General features: G+C 49.8%; 1 protein-coding gene across 1 annotated transcript; it reads right to left on the bottom strand.

The window, feature by feature from the left end:
- Window positions 1-283: 283 nt before the first annotated feature.
- On the bottom strand, window positions 284-21131 carry STEAP3 (STEAP3 metalloreductase). Its single transcript, XM_030952411.1, has 5 exons — window positions 21099-21131; window positions 8889-9375; window positions 7895-8422; window positions 6201-6365; window positions 284-574 (listed from the first exon to the last, which is right to left on the bottom strand). The coding sequence occupies exons 2-5, from the start codon at window positions 9372-9374 to the stop codon at window positions 284-286; spliced, it is 1470 nt and encodes a 489-aa protein (XP_030808271.1). The 5' UTR covers window position 9375; window positions 21099-21131.
- Between the last annotated feature and the right edge of the window lie 253 nt (window positions 21132-21384).

A 21384-nucleotide genomic window follows, 5' to 3' on the forward strand; every position in this document is an offset into this window, starting at 1 on the left:
CAGTGACTGATCTAAGAGTCCATCAGTCTCCCACATATATTAGTGCTGCTAGCTTGGCTCTCACAGTCACTTTTAAGGCAATAATTGTCCTAGCAAATCAGCAATATAATTTAACTGCTACTGTCTAACCTAAGTTTGATGGCCATCCATTTTCTAAAGTCAACAAAATTTATTATTTTATCAACAATACCATTATACCAAAACATACATATATTTAAGAAAAAGAAACACCTTTGAACCTAGAAATGTTGATAGTGCTTCAAAATCCTCAAAGCTGGGGCTGTTAGACATTACTGGAGGTCTCTCCACTTGAGAATTCCCCCGTTGCGCTGGGCAGAACAAATTTGACATATCTGCCCTTCTCCCAGCCCCTCCTGATTCTCAGAAGTCTGTGCTGGATGCAGGGCAAACTGAAGATGACTCTGGCTATGATCACAGTGCATGGGACCAGCAGGGTGAGGGTGTAGGTTGGGGGCAGGTAGAATTTGTACTGATTCTCATCGAAGGCCCTCGACCAGCCGTACGTGAGCGTGTGCAGAGTGCTGATCACCAAGGCAATAAATCCAAGGGAGGACTGAAAGGAAAAGAAACACACATCAGTTAGCAGAGTGCCTTGTGCCTGGCTGTCTTCCTGTATTTCTGACATCACTTTTTCTAAGTGTACATAACACAGAGGAAGCAATGAGTATTCCTGTGTCTCAATAAAACATGGCTGGAACCCTTTCCTGGGGAGTGTGCCAGACTGTGCTTTTCTTTGTCTAATCAGAGGTTAAGTGTGACATTAGAAGCTCAGCAGGAATTTCCCAGAAGGTGCTGCCAACTCAGCAGAGTGGAGGGCTCTTGCATCCTGTGAAGCAGCAGCCCCCAGTCCCTGGCTGGCTGAGGCTTCTCACCAGCAGGATGAAGCAGCAGTGATGTGGCTCTGGACCACAGCTGGCACTGCTGGAAGTGGGTGAAGCCACAGCTCCATGCAGAGCAAAGACATCTTCAGGTGACTGGTGTCATCTACAGGAAAATGAGATTGTGCAGGCAGAAGTGCTCTGTTCTGAGATGAGCAACAGCTCTCAAGGGTTTCCTCCTCTGTCTCAGAGATCTGTGTTGGTTCAAAGGCTGTGTGAAGAGCCCTTTATCCACTCAGGGAGGCAGCAGGAATGCAGCCCCTGTTCTACAGGCAAGAAGTTCCCCCATTTTCAGCTGAGATCATGCTCCCAAGCACCCACAGGGACAACTCCTCCTCCTGAGTATTTCCAGCTCCCTCTGAGGGTTGCTCTCAAAGACAGGTTTTAAACTCTTTCCCTCACTGAGGGCCTCCTGCCAGCATCAGAGGTGGTGGCTCCTGAGCCTGCCAGCTCCCACTGCCTGCTGGCACTCAGCAGCCCTGGGCACTCACTGTGTTTTCCTTTGTGCAGGTCTTTGCTGCTGTATTTTCAGGGAAAAGTGCAGGTGGAGCATCTTGCTCTGCCGTCCTACTTTGAATGCTTGGTCTAAGCCTGAAATAACAACCAAATTTCAAGATGCCTAGACAGGGAAATTTTTGCTAATTTTAGTTAGTCCCTAACTTAGGGAAGAAAGCCTTTCAAAGCCAAAATATCTGTCTTGGTGCAGAGATCAGCAAGAAACACAGTCTTCCTGAAGACATGTCCAGGAAAGAGGACATGGCAGGGAAATAAGGAACCAGGGCAAGATGGAAGGAAGGACTCATTGTCTTTTGAAAAAAACAGTTTCATCCAAATAACTACTCAATTCATAGATTCCCCTTCTATTTTTGAGTGCTGAGAAACAATTAAAAAACCCAGGCAACTTTTAAAAATGTACCATGTTGTTACCAAAAAAACCAGACCAAGCTCCTCTAAATTTCAGAGCTAATCTTTTAAGCAGCTGAGGGGACTGGGCAAGGGAGGGAAGGAGAGCTCTAAAATGTGCTACCAGATCTAGGTACTTCACTTTTACAGTATCTATCTGGCAGTCATGTGGGTGTCACTGAGTCCTGCCAAGACAGGGTAGGACTCCTCCCTGTGTTACAGCTGAGCATTACTCAAGGTCATGCCAGGAAGAGGGAACAGAGCCGGGAACTGAGCCTTAGTCCTGTGTGCAAGCCCACACATCCTTTTTTTCATGTCCTTCTTAAAGTAGCTGTGTCCATGTCCTAAACCAAAGTGGTAACAAGCAGCAAACCCAACAGGGTCAAGACTAGTTGCATTTGGAAAATTAAGGAGGAGTTTGCTGAAATATGCTGAGGTCACAGTTGAACATAACATCAGGACCTGACCCACAGATCATCCATCATTTATAAGATTCTCTCCAACAGGCAAAAAAAAAAAATCTGAAGTACCAGATTAGGACTCACCTGGCAAAGCAGGGCAGGGAAAAGGGGACAGAGTGAACCCAAGAGCAGAAGCTTTCTGCCCTGGGCAGGGGGTGCCTTCAGTCAGCCCAAGCAGGGCTCTGTGCATGGCAGAGATGTCAGAGCTGGAGATAATTACCTTGTGCCTCTAGCTGCTGGGACTGGGGGAGAGCAGGAGAGAAAATTAATAGGACAAAAGGTGACAAACCACCACAGGCACTCCGTGACTGACCCACCTTTGTGTGTGGATGGTGGGGATGAAACAAAAAGGCTAATTGCCTACAAACACATGGCTAAGCTGCTGTGGCTGGAGCCAGGGCTGGCAGCTCCTCTGGCAGCAGCAATGGGTTAATCCACTTTTAGCACAAATGAGGAGCTGACTGGGGTGAGCAGGGGGGCTCCCACTGCTGATGCTGGCTGAAGGAGCCATGACTGCATCCCCCAGACAGCTGGATACAGCAGGTCTGTAAGTGCACAGAGCCCAGAAGTTTTGCTGATTGGAGCCTGGCTCAGTGTTTACAGCTCAATATACACTCAGTGCAGCACAATGCAGAGCCTGCTGAGCAGCCCAGGGGGCTGATTTGCCAAAGTGCTTAGCCCTGATACCACTCTTAGCCCTGATACCACTCTTGAGCTCTCATTGATCCTCTCTATGCAGTTCCTGGCTATGAAATCTTTCTGGGTTTTGTTTTCAACAGTGGCAGAGGCTTTTTTTGTACTGTCACAACATGGGGAGTGTGGGGCCAGCAGCCCTGTCAGGTGTTAAAGCTCTCTGAAAGGTGCTGTATGAAGACAGTATCTTCCTGATGCAGGTTTTGCATGTATTTTCTATTCTGCATTAACTCTTCCACCTCTGCCACTTCCTTGGTGTCTGCAGGCTCCCTGTAACACCTCAGCAAAGGTGATCCAGTCACCTGTGGCTCATTTAGAAATGCTTGGGCAGCACTGAAAGCAAAGAGCCCCTTCCTGACCCAGGTAAGTTTCTGACTTGTGCAGCCATCAGTACTATGGAATTATTAGCTCAATGGAAGCAGCCCTGGCCCCTGGCACTGCCTCGACAGGAGGGTTAGAAAAGGCCTGATTACACATTCTTTACATCTTATGCTACATGAGCTATGAAAGAAACCAGGTCAATTCAACCTTCAAATTCCAGGAGGGCTTCTCAGGATAGGAAGGTAAAGGCAATCATACACATTTTTACTTCTCAGGCAATTAGAGTTGATTTGTAAATCACTGGGGAACGTTAAAAATGTCTCCTATAAGCTGAATTACATACAAATCATTCCTGTTAGCCAGTGTTTCAATCCTGTACATTTTCTGTTAAAAGTGGACACACAGGGGAACTGTGCATCCAATTTAACTATATTTAATTGAAATTTGAGTATGTGAAGGAGCTACTGTGAAAATTAACCTTTCTTCCTATAACTCTGGCAACAATACAAATGGGATTCTCAACCTGTCAGGCAACAGATGTGTATTTTAATACTGTGGCAGTATATGGCACTAATACAGCTGTACACACTGGCTGCTGGAAAATGTCAGACTTGGGAAGTTCTGGGTAAGGAGGGGACTAAAGTGACTCCTGAATTTGCCTCACATGTGGCTTTTGGTACAGCATCTCTCAAACACGTCCAGTTCAACTGAGATGGGAGCAAATTGCTGCATCTTCTGAAAGGCATCTGGCTGGGGTGTCTGCACTCTGCATTTCACCTCTTTTATGCTGCAGAAGTGCTAGAAATCCCAAATATTTGAGAAAGCAGCCTTGTGCTTCACCCCTTGTATTTACACTGTGCCACTGTGCATTAATTCAGGGAGGCTCACTCTGAGCTATGTGAATGCAACCTCAGGAGCCTGGAAGCAGTAGCTGTAGCTGCTCTTTTAATTTCCTCAAGAAAGGCACCACCAACTTATTGAGGACTAAATAATTTAAAAGATCCTAATTAAAAAAAAAAGTAATATGGAAGCTAACATGCCAGGAGATCTGTAACCTGCTCTTTTTACATGGTATTGCCATGAAGAGGCACAATACCAGCCATGCCTCTCCTGCCTGTGATCAGCTGGGAGCTCGTGTCACGCTGTCACGCTTTATTCCATGCAGACAGAAATAGGTGTGAGTATCTTTCCATGAACTAAGCCAGCCAGTTCCCATGTGGGGCAGCCAAGAGCTATTTTGGAACTGACCATCACGAATTTATCTGGTCTCAGTGCTGACATAGCCTTGGAAAGGCTGGGAAGGGGTCCCAAAGGGCAGATGGGACAGTCGTGTTACACGCACGACCTGCCACGACAATGTTTGCGTTACATGACACAAGGCCAGCACCCTCCAGGACAGCTGCCAGGCTGCCTGGGGAGCCAAAGGGAAATGCAGGGGCTTTCAAAGCCTCCTTCCAGGCTGCAAGGAGATACTTCCCTTCATTTGGGACTCCTGGTATAAGATGTGCAAGTCAGGACTGATTTATCCGTGTCCCAGCAGCTGCAGCCCTCCCCTGAGACATGGTGGTGAGAATTAATATGCTCCCATTGTCCAGTCTGAAACAGGGCTTAAAGCCAGTCTCCCTTCTCCTAGAGGGATCATCTCTTGGGGTCAAGCTCTCCTGATGCAGCTCTTCTACTCAGTGTAAATAATTACTGGCTAGCCCACAGCAAGAGGGGAAAGAAGACAAACTGGATTGCTCGTGTGGTGATCGGGGCACTCGCGGGAGAAGCAGGGGAGCAGACTTCAAACTCCTGCTCTAATGAATATTGAATTATTTATATACTCCTGAAGAGCTTCAGCAGAGCTTAACGGAGGCTGGATGATAGATATTCACCTCTGCATCCCTGAGCCCTGCCCTCTCCTTTGGAAGGGTTAGGTGGTGCAAAGGGAAGCTCCACAGGGGAGCTGCAGGGGAATGGGGTCCTGGGGGAGCTCACACACCTTGGGTGCCACAGGGGTTACAAAGCCTGGTGCATGCTAAGCAGCCCTGCTGTAGGAGGCACAAGTGAAAAGGAGTTTTAGGGCTGTGGGGTATGACTGTGACACAGTGAGTGGAATCTGGCCTCAAAATCAACTTTAATGTGCAGGGGATACTTGAAAGGTTCATTCTCTGCTATCTCTGTTAATGAGCCCTAGGCCTGGCTCCAAATGTATCCCTGAAAAAGCTGCAGCCACTGAATACTGGGTCTGTGAAAATCCCAGGGGGTAGACTCAGGTCATCAAGGGAATTTGGCCCTTGAGAGCTTGGCCATCACTGCAAGTGGAAGGAAGGCTCCTAAACCACTGGTGAAAAACTAAAGTTTTTCTGCAGGTTTTAGAATCAGACATGGCCTTTTCATTGAAATCATACCCAGTTCTCTCTGCTGTGTGGGCTCTGGCAGTTTACAGACAACTCTAAGCCTTTTTGAACTTGTCTACTGAACACTTGGGCGCATGCAAGCTCTGCCAAACCTGTCTTTCCCCTGCACTGTCCTCCCAGGCTCTCTCCTTTTCAGCAGCTCACTCTCCCTGAACACAAGGGCAGATCTGTGGGCTGTAGCCAGCTGTGCCCACAGTGAGTTCCCTGCCTGCCCTCCACAGCCTGTATTTTCCCTTGTATTCTCCCTTGTCCTGAGAAAAGCACCTTCCCTAGACAGGACAAGCCCTGTGTGAGAGCAGCACAGCCCCAGGACACACCACAGCCCTCTGCCCCTCTCCTACTCCGGGTCTCACCCCCTGGATGAGGGGTCTGTGGCTCTGGGGTGCAGGGGGAGGTTTTGCTGCTGACACCAATGCACAGCTGCCCTGCTGGGAAAGAGGTCAAGCCCTGCCCTGTCTGTATGAGGGCCTGACTCTGATTCTGCAGAATTCCTCTCTGGCATCAGCAAATATCAACTTTACCTGAATGAAACTGAATTCCCTCCAGTTGAGAGAGTTTGCGATGGATGGAAGTGAAGTGATGGCAAGTAACGACAGCAAGCCCAGGGCAATTATTCCAACAGAGATATAAATCTCCATCCTCCAGACTTCCTCCTCTACCCAGATTGTCTTCTTCTTCTCCATAGCCTGGCATGACAATGAAGGTTTGTTAAAATGGGGTGCTTAGGGACAGAGGAACTGAGTTTTATCTGTTTTGGTTTTGGAAGCAGGTTTCCTGGATGAGCACCGGGTCCTGTTCACACCTCCAGCACTATTTGCCTGTTTGGGAGATGTGGAAATGCTCTCCTATCCCAAAGCCATTTGGCCAAAGCTAGACCTTATTTGAAGACTGCTGGGAAGAACTGCTGAATGCTCTCAGCTCCCATGCCTGTAACCACAGTAGCAAGCCCCAAAGTCACATTTGGAAAGATAATTACAATGAGAACTCAGTTTCAAGCCATGAAAACAAATACAGATGCTTGAATATGCAGTAGTCTCCTAATAACCTTTGTTTTAAGTGCATTTAGGGGGGAAATTGTTCATGCTAATGGAAGATGGGTTTTATACTGCATGGCAAAGAGGAACATTTAGAACCATCCTCTTTAGCCCACTAAATGGGTTTAATTTACTAAACAAAGATGTTGCTAGAAAACAGGAGGTAGAGGGGAAATGAACACAGGATGCTTGCCTGAGATTAATGTGCAACTGTGGCACTTGAGAAGAACCTGCTCAAGGCTGGAGCTGAGAGGCTGGGAATGGTGTTTGATGGATGCTCTGAACAGCCACTGCTGCCCAAACCAGCCATCCTGCTCCCCTCTGCCTACAGCCCCTTCCCTCCTTTTTGGGACAAATATTTGGAATCACTTAGCCAAATACCCCAGCACAGAAAGCAGAGGTATTGTGGGGTAATTCCTTGATCACATTCTCCCCTCAGTGGCACAAACCCTGTGCTACCCCAGTGTGGAGCAGTGAGGAGCCAGGGGCAGGAAAGACCAAATCCCATCCTCCCATGGTACTACAGAGCCGGCTGAACTGCCTGAAGGCAGCAATCTCACACTGGATAAACACTGCTCAGAGTGTCCATAAAGCAATAAAGTCCCTTTCCATTTCCTTGTTCTTATATAACTGGCTCTTCACCACCATTTTGTTAAACTCCTGCAGCCACAGGGTGATGAGGACACACAACCCTCTCTGGGTTATGACTTGCTTACTCCAGCAGGCACAATTATGAACATCAGTGTGAACAAACAGGGATCTCTCAAGATTTTGGGAGCTAAAGGGAACTCTACTCCTCCTACTATTGGATTTCCCCTTGCCTAGCATTTTTCTTGCCTCTGACCTAGTCTCAGACACATCAGCGCCAGGCAAGACTGGTTTCAAAGGCTTGTCAGTGTTTCTGGGGAGCAGTGGCACAGGAGGGTTGACCCTAGCCCTGGCTGTCAATGCAGAGGGAGCCGTGTATCCAGGGAGATGGCAGCTCCTCAGCACAGACAGGCGAGCGCTCAGTCTGTGCCGTGCGGCTGACCTGTGGGGGAAGCGCTCCTAGAGAGCTTTTTCCCACTGCCCTACACCTCTGGAAAATGAATGAAAAACCCAAGCTATTAGGCCCACCACCCAAGATATGCATGAATTCAGCAGACTCCTGCAGGTGCTGGCCTGAGGAGCACCCCTGTTACCTGCTTGACGGCCGTCTCGATTAACAGGTAGCGGTGGGAGCGGCGCATGGGCAGGCACAGGCTGTACACGGCGTGCAGGGCTGCACAGAAGAAGCTGAGGAGACCAATCTGCTTCCTGTGCTGCAGCCACTGGTCCAGCCAATCTGGGAAACGCCTGTACTTGGTGCCGTAGTAGAGCTGGGAGCAGGCTGCCAGCACCCCGGGCAGGTAGACCAGAGACAGCATGACGTAGGAGACGCACGGCAGCGTGGTGTTGACCACCTCGATGGGGATCTTGTACAGCTTGTTCTTCTGCTCCCTGATGTAAGGGTGGATGACCTGCCGGATCAGGTTGTAGGTGAAGAAGCAAAGAAAAAGCCCCAGAGCCAAAAAGGTGGGGATTTTCCAGGCTGGCAGGAGGCGCAGGGGAATGTTCTCGATCTCACAGGCTGATGACATGCAGCCCATGTCCACGGGGGTGAATCCCATGACTTGAGCAATTTCTGCTATGGTGCGCTTGGCTTCTTGGTTATTTGAGCAGATCAGGACCTGCAATGAACAGAAATATACACACATAGGCCAAAGAAATCAGGCTGCTGGGATTGAGTGCATCCAGAGGGATTCTCTATCACAGGGAGCCTATGTTATTCCACTGAGCATCATAATTCCTGGCAGGCTTTTGGACAGGTATTTACCATGGCTGCCAAAGACTTCTCTCCTGGACAGGTTTTCTTTCATGCATGTACCGCCAGTTTGTTTCACTGGCTCTGTTTAGATAAACAGACAAGTGAATAATACTTGTCACTTAGGCAGATGCTCCAAGGACTACACAGCGTGAACTGAGTGAAGGTATTTAATTTCTGAACAAAGAAATGCAGAAGCTAAGGGGTGGTCTCTGGATGCCCAGCCAGCACTCAAGACTCCTTGTCCTGGAGCCTAAGGGCATTTGCTGATGCTGCCAGACCTGAGCTGCTGAAACAGCTGGGATTTAGCCCTTGCTGGAAGAAAACAATACCTGCTTATTTCCATCCCTGGCACCCGACTGCAGCGTCCACGCAGAAACCACATTAAAGGCCTTTACCACGGTGCAGGCTGGGAACAGGGAGGCCAAGTACTCCGCGTTGGATTCCTTGTGATGGTTGATCTCCGTGTTGTTGCTGACATCCACCAGGATCTTGCCCACCAGCACATCAGCCAGGTCACAGAGGGTGGAATAATGCTCCCTGAAAATGGCCACGAAGATGACATCGGCCTTCTTCGCAGCCTCGGCCTGGAAGGTGACCTCTGCTGCAGCAGGGAACAGGCTGGCTTTGCGCTTGGGGTTGCGGCTGCCCACCACCACCCTGAAGCCGGAGCGCACCAGGCGCACGGCCAAGGAGCGCGCGAAGTCCCCGCTGCCCAGCACGCCCACCGCGCGCCCGGCCGGCGCCGGCGGGGGGCTGCGCTCGCCCGCCACGCTCCCCTGGCCCAGCAGAGGCTTGGCCATGTCTCCTCTGGACATCCTGGCAGGAAAAACAAGGAGAAACGCAAATTCACTGTGGAGCTCTTGCAGAGACCCAGACCACATTTAGGGTCACAGGGAAAAATGTCACTCAGACCACTCAAACGTGGTTTTGGTCTCAGGATCTATTTGCCAAACCCACCAGGAAATGTGCAGTAATGTACAGGCACCACTGGAGGGGCACAAAACACCAGGCTGGGTTGGAAGGTGAAGGCTTTTATAGAAGTTTCCCAGGACTGTGTGATCCAACACCAGCTGGATGCACTCATCCATCCTCTGCTGTCCTTCATGCTGGCATCTCACACTGCAAAGCCAGGCCAACACTGACAGCAATCAGGACCAGAAACTCTGAGATTCCCATGAGCTACCAGATATCTCCTAAAGAAGGGATCCATGAAGATCCCTGAGACTACATCTGGAGGAGTGCTTCTGATTTGCCGGAGCAGAATCAAGGCAGAAAGTCAAACTGAAATGAAAGTGTCCTAAAAGTGGTAAATGAAGAGAGTTTCAGCCCTTGCCTGTCCCAATATTTGGGTCTGGCAAGCGCTGTTTGCTTCAGCTATTTAATGAGTAATGAGAACTTACTCGTGACATTTAAAAAATATATTAAAACATGATGGGATTTGCTCATGAAAGATCTTGATGAGCTTTACAAACGCTAATGAATTTTGCCCTGTAACAGATTAGATATTGAGGGCATGGAGAGGTTTTAAGCAGATCAATGAATTCACAGGCAGCACAGCAGCCGAACCTGGAGGTCAGAAGAAACTTGGGCAAGGAACTGCCAGACGGCTCATGGGCTGTGTCAGTGGCTCAAATGTGCCTCCCAACTTCAGGAACAGCAAATTTACCCTAAAGAAATGGCAAATTCCTGAGGGTGAGATTTCAAGAGGGCTCAGAAGGCAGCCCATGGAACTTCCACACGAGGACATCTGGCTTTTGTATTGGCACACTGCTAGAAGTATAATAAAGACTGTAATTTACAGACTTGTGATATACTGGGATGGAGAAAATTGGTTTTGGTGGAGTGCAGTCTTGCCTTGTACCTGGTCAAGTTCTCTCAAAGTGAAGGTGACCATTTGGATGGGGTGACCTAGTCCCTGGCACAGGTGTGTTTTTCATAGGCTTTTGGAAATGTCCTTCACCCAAGGCTCTCCTGGGATTGACACAGCAGTGGTGCAAAGGGGAAGGGCACTTCTGCATGAATAGTTACCAATGGGAAACAAAGGGTGAGAAGAAATAAATTATTTTCATAATGGGAATAGGTTGCCAAGGGATTTTCCTGAGGATTTATGCTGTTCAACACATTCATAAGTGATCTGGGAAAGGGAATGAATATTGACAAGATGGAACTTGTGCGTAGTGATCACAGAATGGTTCAGGTTGGAAGGGACTTAAACATCATCTACTTCCAACCCCTTGCCATGGGCAAGGACACCTTCTACTCGACCAGGCTGCTCAAAGCCCCATCCAACCTGGTCCTGAACACCTCCAGGGATGGGCACAGGATCTCTTTGCAACCTGTTCCCATGCCTCACCACTTGTATACTAAATATTTTCTTCCTAATATCTACTCAAAATCATTTAGGACAGTCAATCTTTCTTGTGAAGAATCTGCAAAAAAATCTCCCCATTAAAAAGTTCCTGAGCACCAAAATTCACTACAGATGCTAGAGAGACATGGCAAGAGCTGCCTGTGGGCATAAACCCCCCTAACCATATATACACTTTAAAGAGGTGTTAATTTGTTAAAACCACTCAGAAAAATGATCAAAGGGTCACATTACTATGAAAACAAAAACCTGGAGATCCCTGGCAGACAAACATCAAGCACAGCCGGGTTACTGGAGGAGATCTCTCACACAGCAGCCAGGATCTCAATCCTGCTCCTCAATGAAAACCTGCAAAACACACCTTCAGCAGATGGACTTTGAAACTAAAATTCACTGTCCTGGGTACAAACCATCATGGTTTCAGTGACAATACTGTTTCTATGGCAGAGATCTGTCTGCTCTCCTTGCCTCTCAGCAAGCACCACCTTATCCCAGAGATCCAAAGGTGCTCATGGAAGAAGTGCTAGCAGGGGAAAACAAGTGCCAAAGAAGTGCATGGTGACTTCTCCCCTTCAAAGCACATGTCCACTGTATAAATACAGAGATCAAACAGCATACTGCAGTTCTGCTTATTCCACTAGGAAAAAAAAAAAGGAGGGGCGCAATAAACATAGAAAGGGGCCACAGGGAAAAAGTGAGAGGGATGACTTTCAGATCTCTGTCTGCAAAGATACTGTTTTTTTTTTTTCTGGTCCCTTATCAGAAGCTTTATCACACACTCACTGCTTTACTTTTTAGAAACCTTGCTTCACCTAAATGTACTCATGTCCAGAACTATTTGTTCTAGGGCCAATGCTATTGTTCAGAATAATTAGCTTGCTCGCCCATAACGCCCCTCCCCTTTTCCACCACCTGTGCACACAAAATATTACCCCAAAATAAAGAAACATATCTCTGGCTCACAGCCATGGGGGGAGAAATTAGCATTCAGGGTGACAAAGTGATTGTTACCCACAGACTCATTTTATAATCAATTTAAGGCACCTCAAAAGTTCTCTCTGTGGTCCCACTGGGATGTAAATGTTGCTGCAAGCAATTTTTCTTATACTGTGTTTCCTCTGTCCTGCAGCTGCCACTGAACACGTAGAGAGATGTTGGCAATGTTTGGAGATAAACATCTTTGCTGTCTCCAGTTATTTTGATTAAAAGGGATAACAGAATTAAACAGCCTTTGAAGTCAGCAGGAGAGTTACAAAGTAAGAAGACTCAAAATGTTTTCTCTGATTTTTGGTGTGATTATTTCAGTCGTGCTCTGACTGGTGGGGCTTTGGAGCAGGACTTATCCCTGCTGCCAGCCCATGGTGGCAGGATCCCTGGTGCTGGCTGCTGCCTGTGGGTTGGATTGCTGTCATTGCCATGCACTGAAATCCTCCTGAGAAAGGAGGGGAACATCCCTCTTTCACCATGAACACATTTCACTGAGACAAACACTGTGGTCTCTGCCTAACAGATGCCTGGCAATGGACTGTCTGATTAGGCAACAGTTTTTCTTCACTTCTGTATCTCTGGGGAGCACACAGACCCTCCCTCCTACCCCCACCCTGACTCACCGTGTCCACACTGCTTTTTCTGCACCTACGGACAGGTCACCTGCTTGAAACTCTCCCTCCCAAAGCTAATTCACCACAGCAAGGCCAACCCATCCAGAGTGGGTGCACAGCACCATGGCCAGGATGCTGCAGAGGAGGCCACAAGTGAATACCACGGTGCTTAGACATCTTTAGCACCTCCAGACTTAGCTAAACCCCATTTATTGATCTTCCTTGTCAAGCAAACTGCATCCCTGCTGAGTTATAGCACGTGCAATTCAAGGAGATCAGTTTCTTACCAAGGAAGCTACAAGATGATTTAAAGCACGGCCCAGTGGGGATAAACAAGCTCCAATTCTAAGTGGGCAGCAGTTCCCTAACTAAAATACTGAATGCAATGTACAGCTGCCCTTCAGCTCAGCTGCTAATGACAGCCTTACACCACTGCTGCGTCCACTGCAGCACACTTGTTCCCATGTGCAGTTCAATGACTGCACTGCCACTGCTGCTGTTAATTGCAGGGCAATAGCAGTGATGGGCAGTGAGCAAGATGTATTTCTTAATTTTGGGGTAATATTTTGACTCTGCTGGGCACTCTACAAGAACAGTCCAGCAGGCAACTTCTGCCCCAAGGAGTGGGATCAGACAGACAGCAGCTGCATGAAACGAAGCAGTCAAATCTCTGTTGCCCAGGCAGAGGAAGGGAAAGAGGGGTTCTCACAGAAGAAACACAGGGATAATTCTACATATTTTGCACCTGAGGCTTGGCAGAGGCTATTAGCTTAGGCTCAGTGCCAGGCAAACAAGGTTTTTCTGCCTCTCTGCCCACACTGAGAGGCCTCACTCAGGTTTTGCAGCTGGACAGGTGTCCCTGGGCTCACAGCAGAGTCAATCTGCTGAGCAGATCATCCCCCACAGCTACTGGGGAACAGGCACACTTGTTATCCTCTTTCAACAGACGTGGTGGAAGGAGATACTGACAATGATGGGACTCCAGCAAGTTTGTCTGGGCTGACCCAGATATCTTTCACCACGTCTTTAACAATGAGACCATCTTTTGGGGCCCCTTTCACATCCTCAGGTGCAGGAGGATAGCCTAGCTGGTTCCTATAATTAGCAGTCCAGAGGTGTTTGAGTTGTACACCCTGAAGAAGGATGGACCTATGGTGGCAAGGCTTTGCTTCAGTTCTGGACCAAAAAAAAATCAAGATTCATTTCAATGCCCTGGTATTCAGATTTATCAGACAAAAGACAAGCTAGTTTTTTACCATAATTCTAATAAAAAGGCAGTGTTTTAAACATATCAAACTGTGCTGAAGAATATGGCAGCAATCTTGTACAGAGCTCCAAGTGTCCTGTCCAGTGAAACCAAACTGGTTCCTGTTTGCACAGAAACTCATCTTTGAGCTCAGCCTCGCATACTCAGTCTGCACCACCTTGGCTAAAACCACTACTTTTCTGTCTTCCCCCAACGTCAGTGTTTGTTTAGACTGACCACAACTGAGCCTCCATAAGCTGTGGATTCAACCCGTGCAGGTCATCAAAGAGCCTGCTCAGTGCTTCTGCTTCTGCTTGGGTGCCACTCGAGATAAAGCACATGATTGTTACACACATTCCTTAATGAGCACATGGGTTGAAACGCCAGCAAGGCTCATGAGGAATCAAAGGATGCAGCAGAGCCTTTGGTCAGGTCTCTGCAGAGGAGTGTCATGATTTCTGCACTGGGAAGGTCCCTTTGGGCCCTGCCAACCATGGCTGGCACCAGCTCGGTCCCACAAACACACACTCCAGGGGTGATCTCTGTCCCCAGGGGACTTCCAGTCTGCATGAGAGAGACCTTTGAACCATGAAGCCAAAGCCCTCCAGCCTCTGTTTGCAGAGCATCTCTTGCTGTGTTAACCCTCCAAAAGAAAAGCCCCAGCTGGAGAGGAGCATTCAGACCTGAAGTGTTCCACTCAAGTCTTACTCTGAGCAGAATTTTTTTTTTTTTATTGCTACCACCATTTTATTTCCAGGGAAAATCAAATGTTTAAGTCTCTTTCCCACACACACAGCATCCCTCCCAGAAGCAAGTGCCATGAACCTGAACCTGTTGGAACTGGAACAGATTTAAGTAATAAAAGAGCTTATCCAAAGCTGCTTTAATCTCAGCTCTGGTGCACATTTCTGGAGAGCTTGCAGTCCGGCCCAGACTGACTGGAAATGACTTGTGGCTCTGCCCGCAAGAGAAAGAGTCAGGGAAACCAAGCCTGCTGCCTTTTTGCTTGCCCCCTTTCTTCTTTCTCCTTCCAAAGCAGAGTTATCCCCCGAATGGCGCAAACCAGGAACTGGCAAAGGATGTAAATCACCCTTCCAGAAAAGCCATATTGCAAACCCAGCCGGGCTGCCAGCCAGGACATGAGAATGAGGAAATGCTGGGAGCTGGGCTGTCCCCGCTGCTGTCCTTCAGCCCAGGGGCACACGGGACAGGGATGGGGGCTCTGCTCCCCGTGCCCCTGATGCCGGGGTGGGGAGGAGGGACAGGGACCTGCGGCTGGGCAGCTGGTGCTGCCCCGAGCTGGCATCACTGCCTGCTGAGCATAGCACTGAGGGGCAGGGGGACAGACTGCTGTGGGCTCAGGGATTGCTGCGACCCCACACCAGGGCCTGCTGCGGGCTCAGGGCCTGCTGTGACCCCACATTTGCTATGCAACACCGGGGGGCGGGACCCCAGCCTGCTGTGGCCTCAGGGCTCTGTACCCCAGATGCTGTGGGGCGCCAGGGATGCTGTGACCCCAGACCTGCTGTGGGCTCAGGGACTGCTGTGACCCCAGACCTGCTGTGGGACACCCAGGGACTGCTGTGACCCCAGACCTGCTGTGGGCTCAGGGACTGCTGTGACCCCAGACCTGCTGTGGGACACCCAGGGACTGCTGTGACCCCAGACCTGCTGTGGGACACCCAGGGACTGCTGTGACCCCAGACCTGGTGTGGGCTCAGGGACTGTTGTGGGCTCACGGACTGCTGTGACCCCACACCTGCTGTGACCCCAGGCCTGCTGTGAGGCTCCAGGAGTTGCCACACGTCCCCCTGCAATTGTTCTCCACCCTGATGCACTTTGCATTCACAGGTCCTCATCCCTCCTCCTGCCCCAGGGCAGCTCTTTATCTGATTACCTCATTATCGGGTAGTTATCTGCTAAAACCACTTCCATAAGCTCCTGCAGAGCCCCGCTTTCTCTCCTCTTTATCTCTCAATCCAGTTAACCTTATCCCTCCCTCTTTTACCCCCAAAGGACACAGCAAATGATTTGCCTTCTCCTCTGCAGACAGATTCTGTATTTGGAGAACAGGTTCCACATCTTCCTTCAGTTTTTCCTGCACAAGTGAAACCCAACTCTTTCATCAGAGCTGTTATTTACCGAATGTCCAACAACTCAGCCTCTGTTCCTTGCTCTCATTTTTCTTGGAGGATGCCCAGAACCGCATTTTCCAACTGAGCCCCTAAAAGGCACCACCTGGAGCAGAGACGCTGCTTCCCCAGTGCACCACTTCTCTTTATCCATCCCAAGAGGACTGTTTGCTTTTGCACAACTGTGTGTCCCTGTGAACCCATAGGGCACAGTGTCCCTGTCCTCTGGCTCCTGTGACCACTGGCTGGCTGGTCGCTCACCTGGTGTCCGGCCGGTCACTCTGTCCTACCACACAGGACAGAACGCGTGCCCTGGTTTTTTAAACCAGCTCTCCAGCTTGTCACAATCTTCAATTCTTAGTCTCTTCTCTAAAATGTTTTCAGTCCCCCCTAGCTGAGTGTCACCTACAAAGTCAGTATCTGCCTCCCTACTCCATCACACACTAATGAAAACACAGGCTGACAGGCACTGACCCTCCCAACTCCATACACCCTCTGGTTTACACGCTGAAAAAAATGTAGACTGTTGTTTTTGGAAGCCAGCAGTGAAGCCTAAGGCATGTCCATGTCCCTGACCACAAGATGTTCTTCTTCACCAGGACCAAAATTCAAAAATAGCTTTCAGAACAGGGGAGAGTAGAGGAGAATGGCTACCAGAATTTCCCACAGGGACAAAATAACCTCTTTTTCCCACACAAGTTCAGACATTTTGGCTACAGTTCTCCCCTAGAACTACACCAGCTTGTGATCACTTGGCAGGGACAGCTTCTTTCTCCAAGGATAAACTCTCCATTTCAATGCTGAGCAGGAAAACTACCTATGTATGATAAACAACTGGAAAAAACCCTTTGCCCTGGTTTCATCAAAATGATGTACTTTAAAGCAGTTACCAAGAGGTTCTGCCATAGATATCTTCAAACTTTTCTCCCCCTAATTTGCCTCCATTTGCAGTGCCACTTCTCTGCAGCAAAGTCCTTGTCTGAAGAACTTCCTCTGCTCTTCTGCAAGAACATCTTGATTTCTGTGCCCACTGTGTTGACAGAGTAATGAGAAGCCTGGGAAAGACCTACCCTGTAGTAAAACATCATGAAATGGGAATCTGAAAGTCTGGGAAATCCTGAGGCTTCACTGTAAGACCATGGAAGGCAGAGACCTTAAGCAAGATGAATTTGCTAGAGCAGTGCTGATGCTGACACAGCACACAGGAGCTTATCTGGCTGATGTGACTCTGAATGAGAAGGTTATTTTCTCGGCTTAGCGTCTCACAGTTCTTAAGTGACATAAAAGGGTGATTTTTAACAACTTTAGGCGCTATACTTGTCCTGTATGGCTTCTCTTGCTTTTTGGGGGATTTTCATTCTCTCGCTGCCCTTACCAAGTTGACAACTAAGTGACTCACCCATTTCTGAGCCTTCCCCTCCTCAAATGTGAGGAGAGCAAGAAAGCAACCCAAAGGTGTAAGCTTCTCAGGTAGATCTAGTAATTCCCTGCAGCCAGACACGATGGGTGGAGGTGTTCCTGCCTAAAATGAGCTGGGCTTCCACCCTTCTCCAGGCCTACAGAGATCAGGCAGGACCTGACTTCAGCAGTCACCACAGGGAGCTGGCAGGCTCCAGCTCTCTCTTCAAAATCTCTTTGTTTCTTTCCAGGAAAAGCATGGAGGAATTGTGCTGAGCATGCACAGAAATATTTGTATTGGCTGTTTCCGTGCCACAGTGCCTGTTAGAAGGGTCTCCAAGATCAGCACTCTCCTGCCTTTCTGACTTTGCTTCAGCCCGTCGTCACTCAGAAGATGCACAGGACCACACGGGGAGAAGATGCCTGGGAGGCAGTGTGGGGTGGAAGGAAGACACAGCCTATGGCAGAGGGCCAGCCCATCTCCTGCTGATCTGTTTTTCCCTCTCCACAGAGCACAGGCATGACACACAGTACAGAGGTAGCTCTGAGCCAGCCCTGAATAAGCACAGTGGTGAAAACAGGAAAGGCAACCCATGTAGGGCCATGTACTGCCTCTTCTGATTTTCCCAACAGCTCCTGGGAAGCTCCTGGGAGAGAGGCAAACACAACTGGCTAACCAGGTAGTTATCTTTGGGGATCCAGATGGGTGGGAGAGAGATGCTCTTTGCTGGAAGTCAACTCACTGCCCTGCCTTCCCCTTCCTCTCACACTGTTTGCCTTCAGTCCAGCATCCTGCGCAGCAGATCCAGCTTGCTTCACCTTCCCCTTGCCCTGACGGGGGTCTTGCAGGTGAGCCCAGAGAGACAAACACATGCAGTGTGAACAATATGCCTCCTCCCAGGACCCCAATCCTTAGTGAGACCCACCTGTGCTGGACAGGTACAAACACCATGCATTTCACCACAGTGCCAAGCTGCACTGGCACAGGTTCTGTCCTGTATATAACCCCAACATAAGAAAGATGTGGACCTGCTGGAGTGAGAGATGCTCAGAGATGCTCAGAAGGATGGAGCCCCTCTCTTAATAAGACAGTCTGGGAGAGTTGGGGTTGTTCAGCATGGGGAACAGAAGACACCAGGAAGACCTCAGAGCAACTCCCAGTACCTGAAGAGAGGTGGGGAGGGACTTTTTACAAGGTCTGTACTGGTAGGACAATGGAGAATGTCCTTACACTGACAGAGGGCAGGTTTATATCAGATATAAGGAGGAATTTCTTCACTATGAGGGTGGTGAGGCACTGGCACAGATTGCCCAGCAAACCTGTGGATGATCCATCCCTGGAAGTGTTCAGGATCAGGCTGGACCAGGTTTAGAGCAACATGGTCTAGTGGAAGGTGCCCCTGACCATGGTGAGAGTTGGAATGAGATGATCTTTAAGGTCCCTTTCAACCCAAAGCACTCTGTAGCTCTATGAGCTATTAGTGCTTGCACATGATCTGCAGTTGGTATCAGGCTCCTTCAGTGGTGGACATGTTATCTACAGACCCTGATTCTAGAAGCCTACATCCCTTGGGGAGCTCTTAGGACATTTTTTCCAAAGACTACAGTGATGTATTCATACTAAAGGAAATGTATGTGTTGCCACAACCAAGGCTTTAGAGAGGAGAACCTGGAAAAACAGTGGAACTTCTGCCCCTGTACCTTAAACACCAGGAAATCAAAATGTTTAGGCCCCAGAGCATGTAAAGGCCTTTGGAAATGTGTTGGAAGCTCCCACATCACTGACATACTTTCAGAAGCTTTTTACTTTCAGTTCAGTGACAGTTCACTTAAACTTAGATGAAGATGGGAAGCTGCTTAATCCACTGTAGGTCTGCATAGGAAAACCTATGAAGAAGCAGTAAATTCAAATTTGAAAACAGCATTTTCTTCCATTACAATGTTGACAAAAAGCTAACTCTAATCAGTGATGGTAAACTTACAGATAACGATTGGTTCCTGGTGTGTGACATTTCTTAGCTGCCACTGCCTTTCCCACCTCTCAAGAAAGCTGGCATGGCTGGCCTACTTCTTCCATCATCGGAAAAAATGTGTTTCCCCTGAATCTAAACCTGCTTCTATTTATGGGTGTGATGTTACAAGGTCATAGTCAAAGCATAGTTCTTAACAATAAAAAGCAAAACAACCCAAAACAAAAATAAAAAGCAAAATAAACAACAAAAAATTATTATGCTGTCAAAGAGCATGTTTTCCTGGGGTTTGATGTGGTTTTGTTAAACACAGACTTGTGGAGTCATCAACATTTTCTCCTTTACAATCACAGAGGAAATCAAGTATCTATAGTGACTGTGGCATCTTATATTACTGTACATTTGCTTCATAGCAAATGTGATTTTAGAAGAAAACAAAAGCTCGATGCAGTATTTAAATCTATTTAAATCTTATTAGTCCTGCATCTCCTCAGCCCACAGGAGTATTGATGCTGTAGGCGACAGCCTTCCTCTCCTGCTGTCTCTCAGTTTTGGTTTCTTGCCACAGCAAGCAATTCTCTATGTGTTAGTTTTATTTAGACTACTCTGATTGAAATGATCCAGGGTTCTCTATACCCCTCTGCCCAGCTCAGGCATTAGGAACACAAACACTCCCCCAAGCTCCCTGGTGTCCATCTGTCATGGGCAGATGTCACACCCTGGACAGGATCACAGGACAGGGACAGTCCACCCCAGCTTCCATCACCTGTGGGATGCTCCTACTACAAAGTCACCTCTACAATTCATTCACAGCTTTCATCCCTCACTACTCCTACATGCATCATCAAATGCTGAAGTCCCCCCTCAAAAAGCATCCAACCTTTGCAGCTTTTACAAGTGCCTACAGTGGTTCAGAAACCCCACAGCTGCTCCCTGTTTGAATCTGAGGGATCCTGGGCCCTGGCCAAGATTTCCCCCAAGTTTTTTTTTATATCTCGCTGCTGATTTCTCCGTGGCTGGAAAGAGCCACTCATCTCCTCAAAGCATTTAGCGAGCTGAGAATGAAAAGTGAAACCTAAGCGCCAAGTGCTGCTCCCTGAGGAGAACAGCATGAACGTCCATTCATCCATCATCCATCCATCCATCCATCCATCCATCCATCCATCCATCCATCCATCCATCCATCCATCCATCCATCCATCCATCCATCCATCCCCACTGTGCTCACGAGGAGCGCACCACTCGGAACCGGGAACCCGACCCGTTCCGGGGGCTCTGTGCCCGGTTTGTGCCAGGGACAGGGAGTTTCCCGCAGCCGCACGGATGCGTCCAGCAGCCCGGGAAGGACAGCGCTTCCCGCGGGCAGCCCGCACCGCAGCCCGGCGGACCTGCATCCCCCTGGGCTCTGCCGGTGACCGCTCGGACCGAGACACACCGGCCCCCGCAGACCTCTCCGCCCGGGACCGGCCCCAGCCCCAACACCAGCCCTCGCACCGAGGGGTCCGAGAGCGCCCTGGGACCCTGCCCGAGCCCGGGGCGGAGCGGGCCGCGGGCGGGGAGCAGCCCCGCTCCCAGCCCCGCCGCGGGGATCCCGGACCGGGGTGCGGCGCAACGTGGGCCGGCACCAGCGTTCGGTGGCGGGGGTGCCCCGCTGACCCGGGACATTGCCCCCAGGAAGAGCAACCCCGGCGCCGAGCCGAGCCGAGCCAAGCCGAGCCTCCCCCGCCCTGCACGCCCGGCGCGGGCGGTTCGAGCCCCGCTCCGGTTGCTCGCCGTGCTGGCGGTGCCCGAGCCCCGCCGTGCCCGTCCCCCGGCGCTCCTCACCTCAGCGCGGCGGCGGGAGGGCGAGCGGCGCCGTCCGGCAGCGCGGAGCCGAGCCGTGATGTCAGGCCGCGGGCTCCGCCCTCTGCCCATGTGCCCGCCGGGGCCGCGGGCAGCGCTCGGCTCCGCTCGGCCCAGCCCGGCTCCGCTCGGCTCCGCTCGGCCCAGCCCGGCTCCGCTCGGCCCAGCCCGGCTCCGCTCGGCACAGCGCGGCCCAGCCCGGCTCGGCACGGCCCGGCCCAGCGCCCAGCCCGGCCCAGCCCACTTAGGGTGAGGGACCCCCAGCCCC

The sequence above is a fragment of the Camarhynchus parvulus genome, chromosome 7 (genome assembly GCF_901933205.1).
Source record: "Camarhynchus parvulus chromosome 7, STF_HiC, whole genome shotgun sequence".
Lineage (NCBI taxonomy): Eukaryota > Metazoa > Chordata > Aves > Passeriformes > Thraupidae > Camarhynchus > Camarhynchus parvulus.